The following is an 18,669-nucleotide window of genomic DNA, read 5'->3' as shown; positions in this document are numbered from 1 at the left end:
GCAAAACTATAGAGGCAGAGAACAAGGCAGTGGTTGCTGCAGATTACAGATGGGTCAGGGGTTGACTACAATGGGCATGTGGGAATTTGCGGGGTAATGAAACTTCTCTATCTTGACTGTCGGTGGGGACGTGTCAGCGCACATTTGTCAAAACTCCTAGAACTGCACACTAAAAAGAATAGATTGCAGGCTCCCAATAAACAAATGTAGGCAGGTATTATGCCCTTTGCATGCATGAAGACACTGAGCAAGGAAGCTTGTCGTAGGTAAAGAGGAGGTCCTGTACAACCTGAGCCATATAGGTTCCCTCCACTCCCCTGAGGTAGGGTGTGTGGCTGGGACTTCATGTCTACAGTGGTTGCAGTAGAAACTCAGAGGTAGGAGCTCCCACTGCCCGCTAAGGAAAGATGGCAAGGCTTGAAGAGATGAGAAACTTGAGCAGTGTTTTGAGGGTCAGATCTCACCAAGCTGAGGGGCAGGAGTAGGAACACAGATGGCTCTGGGGCATGTTTGGACTCACCTCTTAGTGAAGAGTAGAGGGGGAAAAGGCCGTCTAATGTTGCCCACCCCGGGTGACCCCAGATAGGGACTTGGGTGCCACTGATTTATTTGGGAGGTGATCCCAGGAAGCACTAACAGGGAAAGGGGAAGTGAAATGAGAAAGGAGAAGATACCAGCAGAGGCTGCATTAAACAGCAGGTGACAGTGGACAACAGAGGCTCAATGCCATGACAAAGCTGGGTGTTTGCCCACCGACTCTCATTGCCACTGGCTAAGGCTGCTCCCATGGTCCTGTGCCCAGCTTGCTCTGCACCCTGCAGAGGCAAAGGGAAACTCCTCAGGCAGAGCTGCGGCTACGACTCCTTCGCCTCCCAGGAAGCAGGAAGCTGAGGAGCGTGAACAGGCCACGTTGATATCCCCTGCCATTGGCGTCAACATTGGCCACCTGCACTTGTAGAAGTCTTGTTAACAGGAAATAGAAATTGCTTAACATATTGTTTTGTTTTCTGGGTTTATCTCATCAACGTGAAAGAGGGGCGGAAGACGTCATTTCTTGTCTCCCACATCATCCTTATGACCGCAATTGCTCTTGAGGCTGAGACATCTCTGACACTGTGCTCAGACCATCTGATGAGGCCCACACACGAAAGAACGTCTGAGTAGAAGCCAGACCTCAGCGACTTCCATCTGACTCCTCTCCCCATTTCCTCATTGCACAGTAAAATCCAACATGATACTTCCCTCTGGAGCAGACATTGACGTTTTGCTCTTTTCCATTACAGTTGCAGGGATCACACTTTTTTTTCTTTCTCAGAGATTAAAGAGGTTTGTTGTAGCATGTAACAAGCCTGCATGTGTAACCCCTGAATCTAAAATAAAATTAGAAATTATTTTTTTAAAATTTAGATTCAGGGGTTACACATGCAGGTTTGTTACATGGGTATATTTTTATTTATGTGAATTTTCTTTTTAAATTCCTTATTTACCTATTTATAAAAAATTCTTTAGTAATAGTTTTTATCCAACAATAAAATAGCAATAATAGAGTAACTTAATTGCAACTTAAATGGCTTTAAAGAAACACCAAATTTTCTTTGCCATTGGTTTCAGCATTAGTTATTCATAGAGTTCAAATAAGAAAGAAGTTTTTTCTGAGACGGAGTTTTGCTCTTGTTACCCAGGCTGGAGAGCAATGGCGCAATCTCGGCTCACCGCAACCTCCGCCTCCTGGGTTCAGGCAATTCTCCTGCCTCAGCCTCCTGAGTAGCTGGGATTACAGGCACGCGTCACCATGCCCAGCTAATTTTTTGTATTTTTTAGTAGAGACGGGGTTTCACCATGTTGACCAGGATGGTCTTGATCTCTTGACCTCGTGATCCACCCGCCTCGGCCTCCCAAAGTGCTATGAGCCACCGCGCCTGACTTTTTTTTTTTTTTTTTTTTTACTGTCACATCCACAGCCTTTAATCGAAGGAGACGGTAGCTATCCACCAGGTACCCAGAGGCAGGGGAGTCCAGGAGCTGACAGACCCTCCCTCCCACACTGTTTGTTTCTGAAAAGCTGCAGCCAATGCTGTTCACTCGACGTTAGTGCGGGCTCAGGTCCTGGGTGCTGGTGCTGAGAGTCCGAGGGACCTTGTTCAGGTGCCAGCTGGGGAACTGAGTCCCAGGAGCCCTCACACCATCCATGTTCACTGTGTTGAGCGACATGGCTGTCTTCATTCCTGCTGCCCCGGCGGCCCCCTCGCCTTGGAGACGGGACACCAGCTTCTCACTTCCTCGCCGGATAGACTCACGGATCTTGGAGAGAGAGCTGCTGCGGTGGAGAGCCTGTTCTGCGTCACCTGCTGTGCCTGTGTTGGGGGCACCGAGTGGGGCGGGCAGGTCCTCTTGGTGGAGGATTGATTTCTTTGTATAGCTCTTCTGCTTGTTGGTACTTGTTCTGTTTCAGGTAGGCTGAGGCCAGGTTGTTCTTGGTCTTGGCCACATTGGGGTCGTGGGGCCCTGCCAGGGCCTCGTAGATGCTCAGGGCCCGGGCGTAGTGCTGCTCCACATCCTCAAACTTGCCCTGGTTCTGGCACAGCAGGGCCAGGTTGTTGAGCTGCTTGGCCACATCCGGGAGGTCAGCACCAGGACCTTCTCTCAGATCTCCAAAGCACGCTGGCACAGGGGCTCTGCCTCCCGGTAACGCCTGCGCTTCCCATAGAGGACAGCCAAGTTGTTGAGCGTGGCGGCTACCGTGGGGTACTCAGGGCCCAGCGTCTGCTCCCGGATATGTAGGGCATCATGGAGAAGGTCTGTGGCTTCTTTGTACTTGTTCTGGTCCCGGTACACCAGCGCCAGGCTGTTCAGCATGGTGGCCATGTCAGGGTGGCAGTGGCTGGACCTGTGCTCCAGGTCCCCCAAGGCCTGGCAGCACAGAGGCACTGCCACCTCATAGCGGCCCTGCCCCGCGTACTGGATCACGAGGTTATGCAGGGTCCGAAGTCGGGCGGGGATCTCGTAGCCGCCCTGCTGAGCCGCAGCTGCTCCTGCAGCCTCAGGACCTTTCCTCTCCTCCTCCTCGGTGGAGAACAGGGAGGCCAGGCTCTCTCGGCGAGGCGGGGACTCAGGCTGCTGGCTTTCTGGAGATGGGTCATACTGTCGCAGTTACCCCAGGAACTCCAGGTGGTGCTTCTCCTCCTCCAGCTGGGCCACAGCCTCCTAGCTGGCCCGAAGCCGCTGCTGTGTCTCCTCCAGTTCCTCCCGAAGCCACACGTTCTCCTGGGCCAGCCGCCGGGCCTGCGCCCGCAGCCGCTGCTTCTCTGCCTCCAGTGCACCCACATGTGCTGACAGGGCCAGCAGCACCTGGGCCTCGCCCAGTCCCAGCTCGATGGCCTCCGGCAAGTGGCTCACCACCTGCTGCTTTTCCTCCAGCATCTCCCAGCCAGCCACCCGGCCTTGTCCCGCCAGGGCCTCGGCCAGGTGCCCTGCCAGGCCTCGGTGCTGTGCCCGCAGCGCCTCCAGACCCTGTACCACTTGACACATCTGCCGCACCAGCTCCTCCGGGCTCAGGCTCTCTGGGCCCAGCTCCGTGCTTCCGGGGGCTGCCACCTGCACAGACATTGCTGCTCCTTGATGTTGATGGGCTGCTGACTCATCAGGGCGGCTGTCGTTCAAGCTTGAGATGGCTGTTCAATTCCTTCCTTCCTTCCTTCCTTTTTTTTTCTTTTCTGAGACAGGGTCTTGTTCTGTCGGTGCTGTCGGAGGAAGAGGAGTACGCGCAGCTGGTGATGGAGGCGCAGCCGGAGTGGCTGCGCACCGAGGTGAAGCAGCTATCCCACGAGCTGACGGAGACCACGCGTGAGAAGATCCAGGCGGCCGAGTATGGGCTGGCGGTGCTCGAGGAGAAGCACCAGCTCAAGCTGCAGTTCGAGGAGCTGGAGGTGGACTATGAGGCTATCCGCGGCGAGATGGAGCAGCTCAAGGAGGCCTTTGGACAGGCACACACGAACCACAAGAAGGTGGCTGCCGATGGAGAGAGCCGGAAGGAGAGCCTAATCCAAGAGTCGGCCTCCAAGGAGCAGTACTATGTGCGGAAGGTGCTAGAGCTGCAGACGGAGCTGAAACAGTTGCGCAATGTCCTCACCAACACACAGTCAGAGAATGAGCACCTGGCCTCGGTGGCCCAGGAGCTGAAGGAGATCAGCCAGAATGGGAGATCCAGCATGGCCGCCTGCGGGATAACATCAAGGAGTACAAATTCCGGGAAGCTCGCCTGCTGCAGGACTACTCAGAGCTGGAGGAGGAGAACATCAGCCTGCAGAAGCAAGTGTCTGTGCTCAGACAGAACCAGGTGGAGTTTGAGGACCTCAAGCATGAGATCAAGCATCTGGAGGAGGAGACTGAGTGCCTCAACAGCCAGCTAGAGGACGCCATCTGCCTCAAGGAGATCTCGGAGTGGCAGCTGGAGGAGGCGCTGGAGACTCTGAAGATGGAGCGCGAGCAGAAGAACAGTCTGCGCAAGGAGCTGTCACACTACATGAGCATCAACGACTCCTTCTACATCAGCCACCTGCATGTCTCGCTGGACGGCCTCAAGTTCAGTGACGACGTTGCTGAGCCCAGCAATGATGCCGAGGCCCTGGTCAATGGCTTTGAGCATGGCAGCCTGGCCAAACTGCCCCTGGACAACAAGACTTCCACACCTAAGAAGGAGGGCCTTGCACCGCCATCCCCCAGCCTCGTCTCTGACCTGCTCAGCGAGCTCAACATCTCCGAGATCCAGAAGCTGAAGCAGCAACTGATGCAGACAGAGCGGGAAAAGGCGGGCCTGCTGGCAATGATGCAGGACACACAGAAGCAGATGGAGCACATGCGAGGATCCCTATCAGAGCAGCAGGAGAAGGTGACCCGCCTCACAGAGAACCTGAGTACTCTACGGCACCTGCAGGCCGGCAAGGAGCGGCAAACGGCCCTGGACAACGAGAAGGACCATGACAGTCATGAGGACAGCAACTACTACGAGGTGGACATCAATGGGCCCAAGATCCTGGCCCAAGATCAGTTGGCTCCAGGGAGATGATGCAGTCGTGCACTCTTATTTTACCAAAGTAGAACGCGTCCCCAAGGCCCTGGAAGCGACAGAGAGCCCCCTGGTGAAGGCCGTCTTCTATGCCTGCAGAGCCATGCATGCCTCACTCTCTGGGAAAGCAGATAGACAACAGAGTTCCTTCTGCCATTGTGAGAGGGCCAGTGGCCACCTATGGAGCAGCCTCAACATCAGCGGGGCCACCTCTGACCCTGCCCTCAACCACGTGGTCCAGCTACTCACCTGTGACCTGTTACTGTCGCTGCGGACAGCGCTCTGGCAAAAGCAGGCCAGTGCCAGCCAGGCCATTGGGGAGACCTACCACGCATCAGGCGCTGAACTGGCGGGCTTCCAGTGGGACCTGGGCAGCCTGCGCAGGCTGGCACACAGCTTCCGCCCAGCGTACCGCAACGTCTTCCTGCATGAAGCGACTGTGCGCCTGATGGCAGGAGCCAGCCCCACCCGCACCCACCAGCTGCTGGAACACAGTCTGCGGCGGCGCAGCACACAGAGCTCCAAGCACGGAGAGGTGGATGTCTGGCCTGGACAGCGAGAGTGGGCCACTACCATCCTGCTGGCCTGCCGCCACCTTCCCCTCTCCTTTCTCTCCTCCCCGGGCCAGCGGGCAGTGCTGCTGGCCGAGGCTGCCTGCACCCTAGAGAAGGTGGGGGACCAGCACTCCTGCAATGACTGCCAGCAGATGATTGTCAAGCTGGGTGGTGGCACTGCCATTGCCGCCTCCTGACCACCAGGCTCAGCCCACCCCTCCACCTCTCTCTCGGTTCCTCTCTCTTCCCCAGCATCCTCCCTCTGAGAGTGGTAGGGAGGAGCCTTGTCTTCCTAGCTGTCACCTGCTGAAGCTTCTGGGCCATCTCAGGCCAGTGGGCCCCTGGGCAGAGCCCATTAAAGCTGCTGTCACTAGATGCCCATGGTCCAGGGTCTGGTGGGCATGAAAGGAAAGGTGGCAGGGCAGAAACTGGTTCTTGAAAGCAGCAGGGGGAGCTCCCAAGCTGCCAAGCCCCTGCCTCCAGCCTTCCTGACCTTCTCCTGAACCTGACTCTCTCCTTTTTGCTTCCTCAGTTTTTATCAGGCTTTCTCTGGGAGACAGTAGTCTCTCAGCACCAGGGAGCAGCTGCCCTCAGGCCTGTGCCCGGCATGCCCTCCCCACTTTTTATACGAATGTTTTCTATCAGTGTGCTTGGGTTGGCCATGATGCAAGGCTGAGTTGCTGTAGCATCTTGATTCTCTCCCTGGGTCTGCGTTCCCTCCCCTGTGCCTGACTGAGCCCACTCAAGAAAAAAACTTGAAAGGGATCAGAGTTCCACTTCTGAGATGACATCATTACTAGGTCTGTTTCCCAGTCTCCAGCAACAAGACAAGCAAAGCCAGTGAATAACAGTTTTACTTTTTTTTTTTTTCTCCCAAATCTAGCCTGTGGAAATTGTCCAAATGGCATACAGCAAATTAAGAAACATCTATTCAAGAAGATCTACTGAAACTCAGAACAATGAGAGTCTGTAACATTTGAGCCACTTTCTACACTCTTCCTCTTTACCCTAAGCTCAGCCTAACAGAAACTTCAATCCAAGTTGTCAAAAAGATGAGCTCCTTCTCTTTTCAATTTCTGATCAAGAGTTGCCATATGTTATTGGGAGGGGGAGGCCACCAACATTTTTCATTCTCTCCAACTGCATGAAGAGGACATATTCCAGATGCATGTCGCCAAAGGGTTGGTGGCTATCTGCCTCCCCCGAGCTCCCACTAAGGATGGAATATCTACTCTGTGCATGGCTGGCAAGAATATTGAGGTTCCAATTTTCCTGACATGAACTCAATCTCTGGGTAGCATTCCACACCAGGAGAGTCAAAACAAAAAGTCCAGAGGACCAGAGGCTAACTCCTCCAGTCAGTGCCTGGAGTAGGGTTGAGACATCTTAACGAAATGAAAGGAGAATCCATAGGAAAAGAGTCTTCTGAATGCCCCCAAAGGAATTGATTTTATTTTAAACAGAATAGGTGAAGTTCAAGTCTAAGGGTATTTGTGAAAACAAATAGCTCTTTTTAAGTGAGAGCAAAAAATTTAACCATAGGCCACCTAGTTCGCCAGACAGAGTAAGAGAAAAAGATAGTAAGTACCCTCCTGGGGCTGTGATAAAACTCAAAAACTGTTCTTACAAATGACTACTGCTGCTGCGCGCAGTGACTCATGCCTGTAATCCCAGCACTTTGGGAGGCCAAGGCAGGTGGATCACCTGAGGTCAGGAGTTCAAGACCAGCCTGGCCAACACGGTGAAACTCCATCTCTACTAAGAATACCAAAATTAGCTGGGCATGGTGGTAGACACCTGTAATTCCAGCTACTCAGGAGGCTGAGGCAGGGGAATCTCCTGAACCCGGGAGGCGGAGGTTGCAGTGACCTGAGATCACCCTACAACAACACTCCAGCCTGGGAGACTGAGCAAGACTATGTCTTAAAACAAAATCAAAACAAGAAACAAAACGACTACTACATGGATTTCATCAGCTCATACTACAGAGCAATTTATGCCCCAGGGCATTGTCAAAAACAATAGAGCGATCAGCTGATAAGCAGTAGGCCAACAGGTGGATGTGATATCAAATAAGACAGGCAGCTTAACAGAGAGATCAGGAAAAAGGACAGAGAGCTCTGCTAAAACCACTGTTGTCCCAAGTATCTATGCATGTCCAAAGTTGTGCCCTCCTCAGAAGAGACACTGCAGGGAACAGACTTCATTAAAATAGACTGGCCATGTCACCAATAAACAAACAAGCAAATGACAATGAAAACAGCTCCACCTAGCAGGGAAGGGGAATCATTAGTGCTTACTTAGGGCTAGGCGAGGTGGGATGATTTGGGGTACAGAGGTTTTTTTTTGAATAACGCAAATATTAGAAATTTGGTTGTGGTGATGATTATACAACTCTGTAAATACATTGAAAGCAAGGGGAAAATCATATGGTATGCGAATTGTACTTCAAGGAAGGTGTTTTAAAAAGACCTAAAATGACTATTTAGGCACAGAAACCCACAGTTCACCCTCAAACATTCTGAAACGTAGACTGCCAAGTGAAAGATACTTTTCAGCCAAAGCAGAAATTGTAAACTTGCCTAGGTTTATTCAAATAGTTTGGCAGGGAACCTGTGGGAATTGAGCTCTGGGCTGATGGTCAGCCAGCATTTCTAACGGCCAGTAGTGACAGAGGGTGGCACATCATTTATCATGTTTGTTACTAGCTGAAATAAACACTGCTGCCTCTGGGCCATGCACTGGATATGTAGACTCTTCCCAAGTCTGCAGTGCTATGAATTCTGTAGACCTGTGTATGTTATCACACATCTCACAGTGACCTTATGCCTGTGAGCATCAGACTAATATGGAAAGTGAAAGATTTTAGAAAAGTGAATCTAATTAGAAACACTCCCTTATCCTCATATCCTTCTATTTGTTTAAAAAGTTTACCATTTCAGGTGATGTCCAACTTTTGATTACAATTTTTGAGTGTGTTAACAAGAATGTTTTTTGAACTTGTCATTGATTTGCTTCTTCTAAATGGAAACCTCTGGTCTGAACATTTATGTGGCTAAGATCAAATCGTGTTTATTCTAACTTGAATGGGAGGTGTTTGCTGTCGATTCCTCTTCCTTATTTAGTCTTGACTGAGGAAAGCTATTCTCCTGCAAAAATGATATTCTGTAACTTTCAGTATGGCATGGGGGGAATATTTAGGTGGAAAAGATTATCTGCTTAAATAGTCAAATCAGTGGCAAAGACTGAAATAATAGTCATTCAATCATCCAACTTCATTAATTCAACATGTACTAGATATGGTGCTAGGTCTTGAGACTGTAGAAGTGAAAAGGTAATACCTTTTCTCCACACATTACAAGGGTCCTACCTGACAGTCCCACAACAAGACAGGTGAGCAAGATAAATGCATAACAAATTTTCATTTGTTATGACATGTAGAACATGACACAGGAGACTTCAGAAATGAAAGCCCAAAGACCCAGGGAAGACTTTACAGTTTTATGCTTGGATTCAATGCAGGATCAGCTGTGAAGAAATACTTCTTGCTTCTGAGACCCTTCCAATTTCCTTACATTGAAAGTACTCAGCAGAATAGGGTGTCATATTTTGGAATGACAGGTTCTGAGCCCCAGCAAGGGCCATGGTAGTGCCTAAGATAAAATACAAGAGGAATGTTCATCCTCATTCAATGAGTATCTCTCCAGAGGGACTAGAGAAGTGAAGTGAGAAATTATAATAGCTTACACAATCACGAGAAATAGAACACACTTAGATGCAACATTACCAATATCCCTTGCTGCCTTTTATCCTAACTTAGTTGTGAAATCGAAATATAGTTTCAAAAGCATTGAAATATAGTTTCAAAAAACAAAAGCATTTTCCTTATTGTAAAAAACAGTGAAATGTATTAGTTACAATTAACGGGTTATAAATTTTTAAAGAATTTCAAAAAGCAAAGACTTCCCAGTAAGTATAAATCGCAGCAGAAAAGTTGAAAAAATTGGACAAAAAGAGTGTGTTGTAATGGTGATAAACTGAAGGAGCCTAGTAAGGCCTGTTTTTTCAAATTCTTCTGGGCCTCTCTATGTAGCATGCCTTCTTCCAGTTATAGGGCATGACACCCATCAGATAAGGACCCTTAAGGGAAAAGGGAGAAGATCAGAGAGAAAATGTATAGGTTTCATGGCCAGCTTTCAAGGAGAAGAGTTCTAGTTTCTATGACCCACTTTTGGTAGAGAAATGCAAAAAGGAGAAAGGAAGGTAGGAGAAGGTCAGAGAAAACTTCTTGTTTCTGAAGCCCTTCCAATTTCCTTCCATTGAAAGTACCCAGCAGACCAAGGGTGTCATACTTTGGGATGACATGTTCTGAGCTTTAACAGGAGCCATGGCAGTGCCTAAGATGTAGCACACACACTCAGGGAATGACACCACACTCAAGGTGTCACCTTAAGGTGAGCTCAAACTGCCACTCTGAAAGGATGTCTGTGATGAAAATTATTCTTTCCACACTTATTCAGTTTCTTGTCTTTCTCTCAGTTAAAGGGAAAGAATGTCCCAAGTCTTTGTATTCAGAATGTTCATCCTCATTCTCCGAATATCTGTCTAGAGGGACTAGATAAGTCAAGTGAGAAATTACAAGTGTTTACACAATCATGACAAATAGAATACACTTGGACACATTACCAATATCCCCTACTGTTTTACTTTAAATTAACTGTGAAATCGAAATATAATTTAAAAAGCATTTTTCTCATTGCAAACAAAATTATGAAACGTATAAGTTGCAATTAAGAGGCTACAATTTTTTAAATAACTCCAAAAAGCAAAAGTTTCCCATAAGTGTAAATCACAGCCGAAAAGTTGAGAAAATAGTTTTTAAAAAGTAGAATGAGGAAGGCAATCCTGGATCTTATTGACAGGGCAATAAAATTAATAGCACATTAAGTTTTCATTATATGTTTCATAAGCTGTTACTACATGAAATATAGTAAGTCAAAAATGATTAGCATCTTCCTAGAGACATCTGAACCATCAAAAACTGGAGAGAGAGAAAAAAATAACTCATGGAGAATCTCCATACTGTTGCTGTAGTTTAAACTGACGGCACCCCTTCTCCCTTTCACTCATTGTGGACTCACCCTTCAGGACTAGCTCTGGTGATGGTCTTCAGGCTCAACTGACGTCCCTTCAGGTCTTTTTGGAGTCTATCTCATTCTCTATTTTCTGCCCAGTCGGAGATCACTGTAGCCTAGTACACTTTCGTTTTAAAGGAACTTAGGGAAATGTGGGGGTGTAAATTAATTCAACCATTATGGAAAACAGTATGGCGATTCCTCAAGGATCTAGAAATAGAAATACCATTTGACCCAGCAATTCCATTACTGGGTATATATCCAAAGGATTATAAATCATTGTATTATAAAGACACATGCACACGTATGTTTATTGTGGCACTGTTCACAATAGCAAAGACTTGGAATGAACCCAAATGCCCATCAATGATAGACTGGATAAAGAAAATGTGGCACATATACACCATGGAATACTATGCAGCCATAAAAAAGGATGAGTTCATATACTTCACAGGGACATGGATGAAACTGGAAACCACCATTCTCAGCAAACTGACACAAGAACAGAAAATCAAATGCTGCATGTTCTCACTCATAAGTGGGTGTTGAACAATGAGAAAACACGGACACAGGGAGGGGAACATCACACATCAGGGCCTGGGGGTTGGGGGCTGGGGAGGAATAGCAAGGGGTGGGGGTATTGGGGAGGGATAGCATAGGAGAAATATCTAATGTGGATGATGGGGCGATAGATGCAGCAAACCACCACCATGGCACCTGTATACTTATGTAACAAACCTGCACGATCTGCACATGTGCCCCAGAACTTAAAGTATAATAAATAAATAAATAAAAGAACTTAGGGAAATGTTTCTGAACATCTTGTTTTTGAAATACTGTTTTTCTATATTTTTAATCCATGTAATACTTTCACTTGGTGTTTTGGAAAAATTTACATCGTGCTGAAAAGCATATGCAACTCAGCCCAAACCAACAGAAGCAAAGGCTTCTGTTTCCACAGTTGCCTCCACATTTCCATAGTACATGCTTACGTGGCTATTTCTTGATTGGTTAGTTTCAGACATCATGTATTGACTTACCATTAGACGAGATAAGGACTTACCCTCCTTGCACTACATCCTGCCTTCCCACTTTAGATATATCATCATATTTCATTAGTTAAGCCTTACATCGATAAGTCTATGTAAATATAATCATTGATTAAACAGCCAGAAAGTTACTATGATTTGCTTTTGTGGTTCAACTTTTTCTTTTTTTATTGCTCTTGCCATATACTTTAATTAAATACTGTTAGTTCTAAATTTTCCATCTACCACATCAAGTGTTCTTTTATTCTGTGGATCTTCCTTTCTTAGCTCTCTAGCTTCCTGTTGCAAACCAAACTGGCAAATCTCTAAACCTGTCTGTATGTGACAGATACTCAACATATTCTGGAGCAACATCATGGCAGTATATAGAGATATTCCTCATTCCTTTATTCTACTTTTTAATTTTTTTCAGTTAACGATGAAGTCTCACCCTGTCTCCCAGGTTAGAGTGCAGTGGCATGATCATAGCTTACTGTAATCTTGAACTCCTGGGTTCCAGCAATTCTTCCACCTCACCCTCCCAAGTAGCTAGATCTAGAGGTGCATTCCACTTTTTTTTTTTTTTTTGGTAGACATAGAATCTCACTTTGTTGCCCAGGCTGGTCTTGAACTCCTATCCTCAAGTGAAATTCCCACATCAGCCTCCTAAAGTGTTCAGATTAATGACACAAGCCATGGTACCTGACCCCTCATTCCTTTTTATAGCTGCATGGCATTTCATTATTTATGTCTACCATGTTTTACTCCAGCAATCTTCTACATATAGTTTTCTCTTCTGCTTTTTGCTTTTGAAATAATGCTATATCAAACAGCTCTGAGCATAAGCCTTTTTATTTCATTTTTATTGATTCCTAGAACTGGTATTACATGGTGAGAGAATAAATTTGTATGCAATTATTCTAGATATTAAGTTCCCTTCCTTTGTGTTTTATATTTTTGCATTATCTTCAGTTATAAATATAATTTCATGTTCACTCATAATTTTTCAAAGAGCATACTTGTCAAATTTAGGGAAATTTTTCAAATTGATTAATGAGAAATTAAATCATAATCTTGTTCTTTTTTTTTAATTTTAAGACAGAGTCTTGCTCTGTCATCTAGGCTGGAGTGCAGTGGTGCGATCTCTGCTCACTGCAACCTCCACCTCCCTGGTTCAAGCAGTTCCCCTGCCTCAACCTCCCGAGTAGCTGGGATTACAGGCACACGCCACCATGCCCGGCTAATTTTTTGGTATTTTTAGTAAAGACAGGTTTTCAACATGTTGGCTAGACTGGCATAATTGTTCTTGTTCTTAATCTGTATTTTGCTTATTGTGAGTGAGACTAAGCATTTTTTCACATTATTCACAAATATTTAAACTTATCAATTCACTCTACTCATATTCTACAGCTCATTTTAGAATTACAGAAAATTATTTTATTTTAATCTATTATTTTAATGACAAGCTAGTTTAGAATTACAGAAAATTTTAGTCATTTTCTTTTTTTTTTTGAGACGGAGTTTCGCTATTGTTACCCAGGCTCGAGTGCAATGGCGCAATCTCAGCTCACCACAACCTCCGCCTCCTGGGTTCAGGCAATTCTCCTGCCTCACCCTCCTGAGTAGCTGGGATTACAGGCACGCGCCACCATGCCCAGCTAATTTTTTGTATTTTTAGTAGAGACGGGGTTTCACCATGTTGACCAGGATGGTCTTGATCTCTTGACCTCATGTACCACCCGCCTCGGCCTCCCAAAGTGCTGGGATTACAGGCGTGAGCCACCGTGCCTGGCCAGAAAATTTTAGTCATTTTCTATAGGATTATTAGCTTTTTACTTCTGTATTTTAGAAGCTTTTATATATTCAAGACATTGACTTTTTATCTATAAGTGAACACATATCTGATCTTGTTCTAAATTTTGTAAGAAATATTCCCCTGTGAAATAAAGTGATGGTTATTAGAATGGAAACTATATAACATATATTGCTGAATTAAGGACTTAATTCCTCAATTCCAATTTTATTGAGTGTTTTTGCTTTTTTTAAGCATAATAGATTTTGAATTTTGTCAAATGCCTTTTCTGTGTCTATATAAGCAGATATAAGCTTAAGATATTTTTTCTTAACTCCAATGTGTTAGATTTTACTAATGGGACTTCCTGATATTTAACCATGCTTTAATTCCTAGAATAAAGCTTACTTAGTCATAATGTGTAGTTTTTTTTGAATAAATTCTATTTGCTAGTAATTGATCTAAGATTTTTATGCAGATGTTTATAAATGGGATTGGTCTGCTGTTTTCTTTTTTGGTTGAATCTGTCAGGTTGTAGAAAAAAATATTTCACTCATTTTATAAAATAAACTTAAAAGTTTAACCTCTTTTTCCCTCTACTGAAAGACTTAAGGTACATTGAGATTATATGATTTTTTTTTTTTTTTTTTTTTTTAGGGAGGAGGATTGCTTGAGCCAGGAGTTTGAACCAGCCTAGGCAATATAATGAGATATTCAACTCTACCAAAAAATTTAAAAAAATAAAAATAAATAAAAAAAACACTAGTGTTGATATGTGCCTGTAGTCCCAGCTACCTGGGAGGTTAAACAGGAGGATCCCATGAGCTGTGATCATGCCATTGCACTCCAGCCTGGGCAACACAGCAAGAACCTGTCTCAAAAACAACAACAAAACAAAAGCAAAAGATGGAAGATGCAGGACATAGCATCTGATGCCTTTTGTTTAAATGGGATCTGTTCATTTTTTTTTATTATTATTATACTTTAAGTTCTGGGATACATGTGCAGAGGGAGAATGAGGCAAGAAGTTTGTGAAGCCATCGAGGTCTAAAACTTTTATTGTGACGAAGCTTGTTAGCTGCTTTCCCTTTTCTTCGATGGCAATTGCTCTATTTAGATATTCTTCTCTCTACTGGGGTCAATTTGAGTAAGGAGTATTTTTCCATAAAATTATCTCTTTTATCTAGGTTTTAAAATTAAGTTGCCTACATGTTTTTTAGTTTTTTTTTTTTTAATAAAAATCATACTGTAAACAACGTTAAACATGGACACAAATGTTATTCTCAATATTTCAGTAATACCACCTGAGCTGTGACAATCTCATTATAGCTACTATTTTTAAAAAATTATTAGTTTTATATTATTAGCTTTAATATATTGTACTTTAAGTTGTACTCTTTTATATTTTGCTAAATTGACTTATAAACTTGCCACTAAGCAGCAAGTTGCCAGCTTACAGATGGACATGCATTCTACTCCTGTACATTTTTTTTGCAGAGAAATCCTATAAAAGACCTGCTAGAAAGGTCTCCCATCTCTTCCAGTGACATGTACTTTGGCAGATGAAGCAAGAGAATACTTGGGTAGTCAAGCAAAATTTAACATCTCTCTCTTCTAAAGTTATACATTTTCTAGACCTTTCTAAGTCTTTTTGTGACAATGCCCTCAGAGCTTATTCTTGTAGCATTTCTTTCTTTATAGTTCCCTCAGCCCTCATCTCTTTTTATCTCTTCTACCTGAAAATCACCTCTCTGACCTCCCTTTGTCTATTTACCAAGAAAATATTTCCAACATCTCTCTCTCCACCTTTCTTTCTTTCTTCCCTTCTCCTCTATATGCCTCATTTTGAAACATTTCTTCTTCCAAAAGACACCATATTTATTAACATTACATTTTTTCACTCATCCTATCAGTGTTTCATGATTGCATATCAAAGCAAAGAATCCTTTAAGATTCTTAACTATCCTTTAGGATCGCTTACGGCACTTACTACATTTCTCTTTCATTTGTTGATATTTAAAAAAAAGAGTTTCATTATCCCTGCTATATTTTGGGGACTTCCAGGTCTAGAGCTTCTATTCTGGGGATGGACAATAATAAAATACTTCTTTTCCAAGTCGTCCCAACAAGCGGAACATAGGGACTTAAAGAAGCTGAGTTTCAGCGTACATGGAAATAGCATATTTCATTATGCAAATAGATTTCTTCTGAACTGACCTGCATCATGAAAGACCATCTGCTAATTATACCAGGGGGCAAGTCTACAAACGCCAATTTACATTCTGTGCGTGGTGTCCTTGATTTGTTTCTGAGAACCAAACAATATTAAGGGTTACAGATGGTTTAATTACTGACAGTCACTCCCTTGCTTTCTCCCTGTGGGTGTCAGGGTGTGAGGCTCTGCTCACTTCACAGCAATGACTCAGTTACCCTGTCGAAGACTTCCAGGATCTCCCTAGGCTCAAAGGTGGGTCTTTTTCTTAGTCTCTGAATGACACTATACTCAATATAATGAGAAGTAAAATGAAACAAACTGGAGGACTCCTGTTTAATTGCTTCCTCCTTGTCCGCTGTTTGACTTTGTCTATGTTGAAGTAACTGCTTCCTGAAGCATATTCCTGGTGAGATTATTTTTCTTGCGTCTTATCCAAAGTTGTTTCATGCTTCGTGTGTGTGTGCGTGTGTGTGTGTGTGTGTGTGACTTACCCACAGACCTGATTAAAATTCAATTATCAAGGGACAGTGCAACACAATGGGTTGCATCCTGGAGCAACAGCTGTGAGACCTGCATCCTCCTTCCAAATTTGGCTCTTATTGGTGCAATGGCCTTGAACAATCTCTTTTGCTCAGTTCCCATATGTGAAAAATAGGGTAAACACTATATATTTCACAGGAATCTTATAATTAACGGTGCACATGAAAATCTTCATAAAAACTAAGAAACCATATGTGAAGGAAAAATGCAATTACTGTATCTTTCAGCTCTTATTTATTTAAAGCTTCTATGTGCCAGTCCTCTTACAGCTATTTCTGAGTCTATTTTTCAGCATATTAAAACTTTGAATGTTAACAACAACTCTTTAAATAGGTACTGTTATCCTCACTTTACAGATGAAGAAACTGAGGCACAGAGAGGTTAAGTACCTTGCTAAAGGTCACACATCCAGAGTGGTTTGACTACGGAACCTAGGCTTTTGATCATGACATTGTATTCCTTTGTGCAGAGTATCTTGGGCATAAGAGGCCCCTCAAAAGGAGAGAGAGTTAGTTAATTAAGCATACTAAATTATATATAGTAAAAGATAATCATTTAAAAGTTTTTAATACTGTGCTTTGTCATATCCAGCATCCTTAGCCTATTAAAATAAGCCCACCAACTTTCTAATTAACAGAGCCTAGACTGTAATTCTTATTTCATGTTTATTCTCAAAGTGACTGTTCAATGGCAGCATCTAAGAGCTTTTGGTGGATGCTTTTGTAGGTATCTTCCAAGTAGTCATTCTTGTAAGACAAACAAAAATTTCATGCAATATTCATTAATACTGATAATTTTTAAAATCTATTTATGTGGTGGATTACGCTTACAGACTTGCATATCTTGAACCAGCCTTGCATCCCCGATCTACATTATTAGAAAGTTATTTTATTTGGTATCTAAGAGTTAACCCATGTCTAATACAATCCTTTTTTAAGTTCCCAAATTTATTTGAAAACTTTTTCCGTTCAGGCAAGAGCTTTCATCTCATTTCAGTTTAAACACTGGAATTTCTTCTCACCACCCTCTCCAAGAAAGTCTATTAGTTATTTTTTCTTCCATATATTTGGTTGTGTTTGGTACATGTGGATATATATAAAATGGACCTATTGATTTCTAGGCAAATATCATTTATAGCCACTTGAGACTAGGGTGTCCTCACCTCTGCTCGGTTTTCACTGTTGGTGACCCATGCAATCTGTGATTTGACCTGGTCTATTTTAACCTTCTCAAGAACCTATTTCCAATGCCCTAAGTTGGAAATTTCTCTCTTGTTTCATTTCATAGAATGGTCCTGAAGTATTGAACTTGTCAATGCAGGATTTTGCATTTTCATATCAATCAGTATGTAAAATTGAAGGGCAGCTTATAGGACACAAAGTACATAGGTTCATTTTAGGACATTTGGATTTAGGAGCACCTGGTGGCATTAGACAGGGGAATGAATAAGGAATTGGCTGGCTATAATCTCCAACTTTCTCTCTCCCCACAATTATACATTTTGAGATGTATAATTGATGTTTTCCTATATCATATGAAAAGTGTTATGCAAAATTAGCTTTGAGAGTTGACAAAAATAAGCTATGTGGAAAGGACTCCCTATTCAGTTAATGATGCTAGAATAGCTGGCTAGCCATTGCAGAAGAATGAAATAGGACCCCTACCTTTCACCACATAAAAAATTTAATTCAAGATGGAATAAAGGCTTAAATGTAAAATGTCAAGCTACAAGAATCCTAGAAAAAAATGTAGGAAGCACCATTCTGGACATCAACCTTGGGAAAGAATGTATGACTAAGTCCTCAAAAGCAATTGCAACAAAAACAAAAATTGACAAGCAGGACCTAATTAAACTAAAGAGGTTTTGCATAACAAAATAAATATATCAACATAGTAAACAGGCAGCCTACAGAATAGGAGAAAATATTTGCAAACTCTGCATCTGATAAAAGTCTAATACTCAGAACCTATAAGGAATTTAAACAACTCTACAAGCAAAAAACAATCTCATTAAAAAGTGGGCAAAGGACATGAACAGACACTTCTCAAAACCACACAAAAGTTACCAACAAACACATGAAAAAATGTTCAATATCACTCTTCATCAGAGAAATGAAAATTGAAACCACAATGAGATACCATGGAGATTTCTCAAAGAACTTAGAACAGAACTACCATTTGATCCAGTAATTCCATTATTGGGTATATACCTAAAAGAGAATAAATCATTCTCCCAAAAGACAGCTGCACTCATATGTTCACTGCAGCACTATTCATAACAGCAAAGATATGAAATCAGCCTAGGTGCCCAACAGTGGTGGATTGGATAAAGAAAACATG

At 43.6% G+C, this 18,669-nt stretch overlaps 2 protein-coding genes, 1 long non-coding RNA gene and 1 pseudogene across 3 annotated transcripts in view; 2 read left to right on the top strand and 2 right to left on the bottom strand.

Moving 5' to 3' along the window:
* Positions 1-2,088: 2,088 nt before the first annotated feature.
* On the bottom strand, positions 2,089-3,606 carry LOC105706968 (kinesin light chain 3-like; annotated as a pseudogene).
* Positions 3,607-3,667: 61 nt separating this feature from the next.
* Positions 3,668-5,065, top strand: LOC105706965 (protein bicaudal D homolog 2-like). The gene is given in 3 exon segments (XM_064369121.1): positions 3,668-3,673; positions 3,723-4,194; positions 4,197-5,065. Coding segments are annotated over 3 exon segments (1,347 nt in total).
* A 46-nt stretch (positions 5,066-5,111) lies between these two features.
* On the top strand, positions 5,112-5,816 carry LOC105706966 (sterol regulatory element-binding protein 2-like). Its single transcript, XM_064369134.1, has one exon. It carries the CDS (start codon positions 5,169-5,171, stop codon positions 5,814-5,816), a length of 648 nt encoding a protein of 215 aa, XP_064225204.1. The 5' UTR covers positions 5,112-5,168.
* A 3,206-nt stretch (positions 5,817-9,022) lies between these two features.
* LOC135271618 (uncharacterized) overlaps positions 9,023-18,669 on the bottom strand; it is a 48,110-nt gene continuing 38,463 nt past the window's right edge. The window contains exon 6 of the long non-coding RNA XR_010339733.1: positions 9,023-9,147. This is a non-coding gene — a long non-coding RNA (uncharacterized LOC135271618). The remainder of the gene's footprint in view (positions 9,148-18,669) is intronic.

Source organism: Aotus nancymaae, unplaced genomic scaffold (assembly GCF_030222135.1).
Source record: "Aotus nancymaae isolate 86718 unplaced genomic scaffold, 86718_ANA_hifiasm-v0.15.2.pri h1tg000088l, whole genome shotgun sequence".
Classification (NCBI taxonomy): domain Eukaryota; kingdom Metazoa; phylum Chordata; class Mammalia; order Primates; family Aotidae; genus Aotus; species Aotus nancymaae.
The sequence above is the reverse complement of the archived record's forward strand: the minus strand, read 5'-3'. Positions and strand labels throughout refer to the sequence as shown.

Coding starts and splice junctions, on each gene's coding strand:
- LOC105706966 (XM_064369134.1), top strand. CDS start 5,169: ATGCATGCCTCACTCTCTGGGAAAGCAGATAGACAACAGAGTTCCTTC.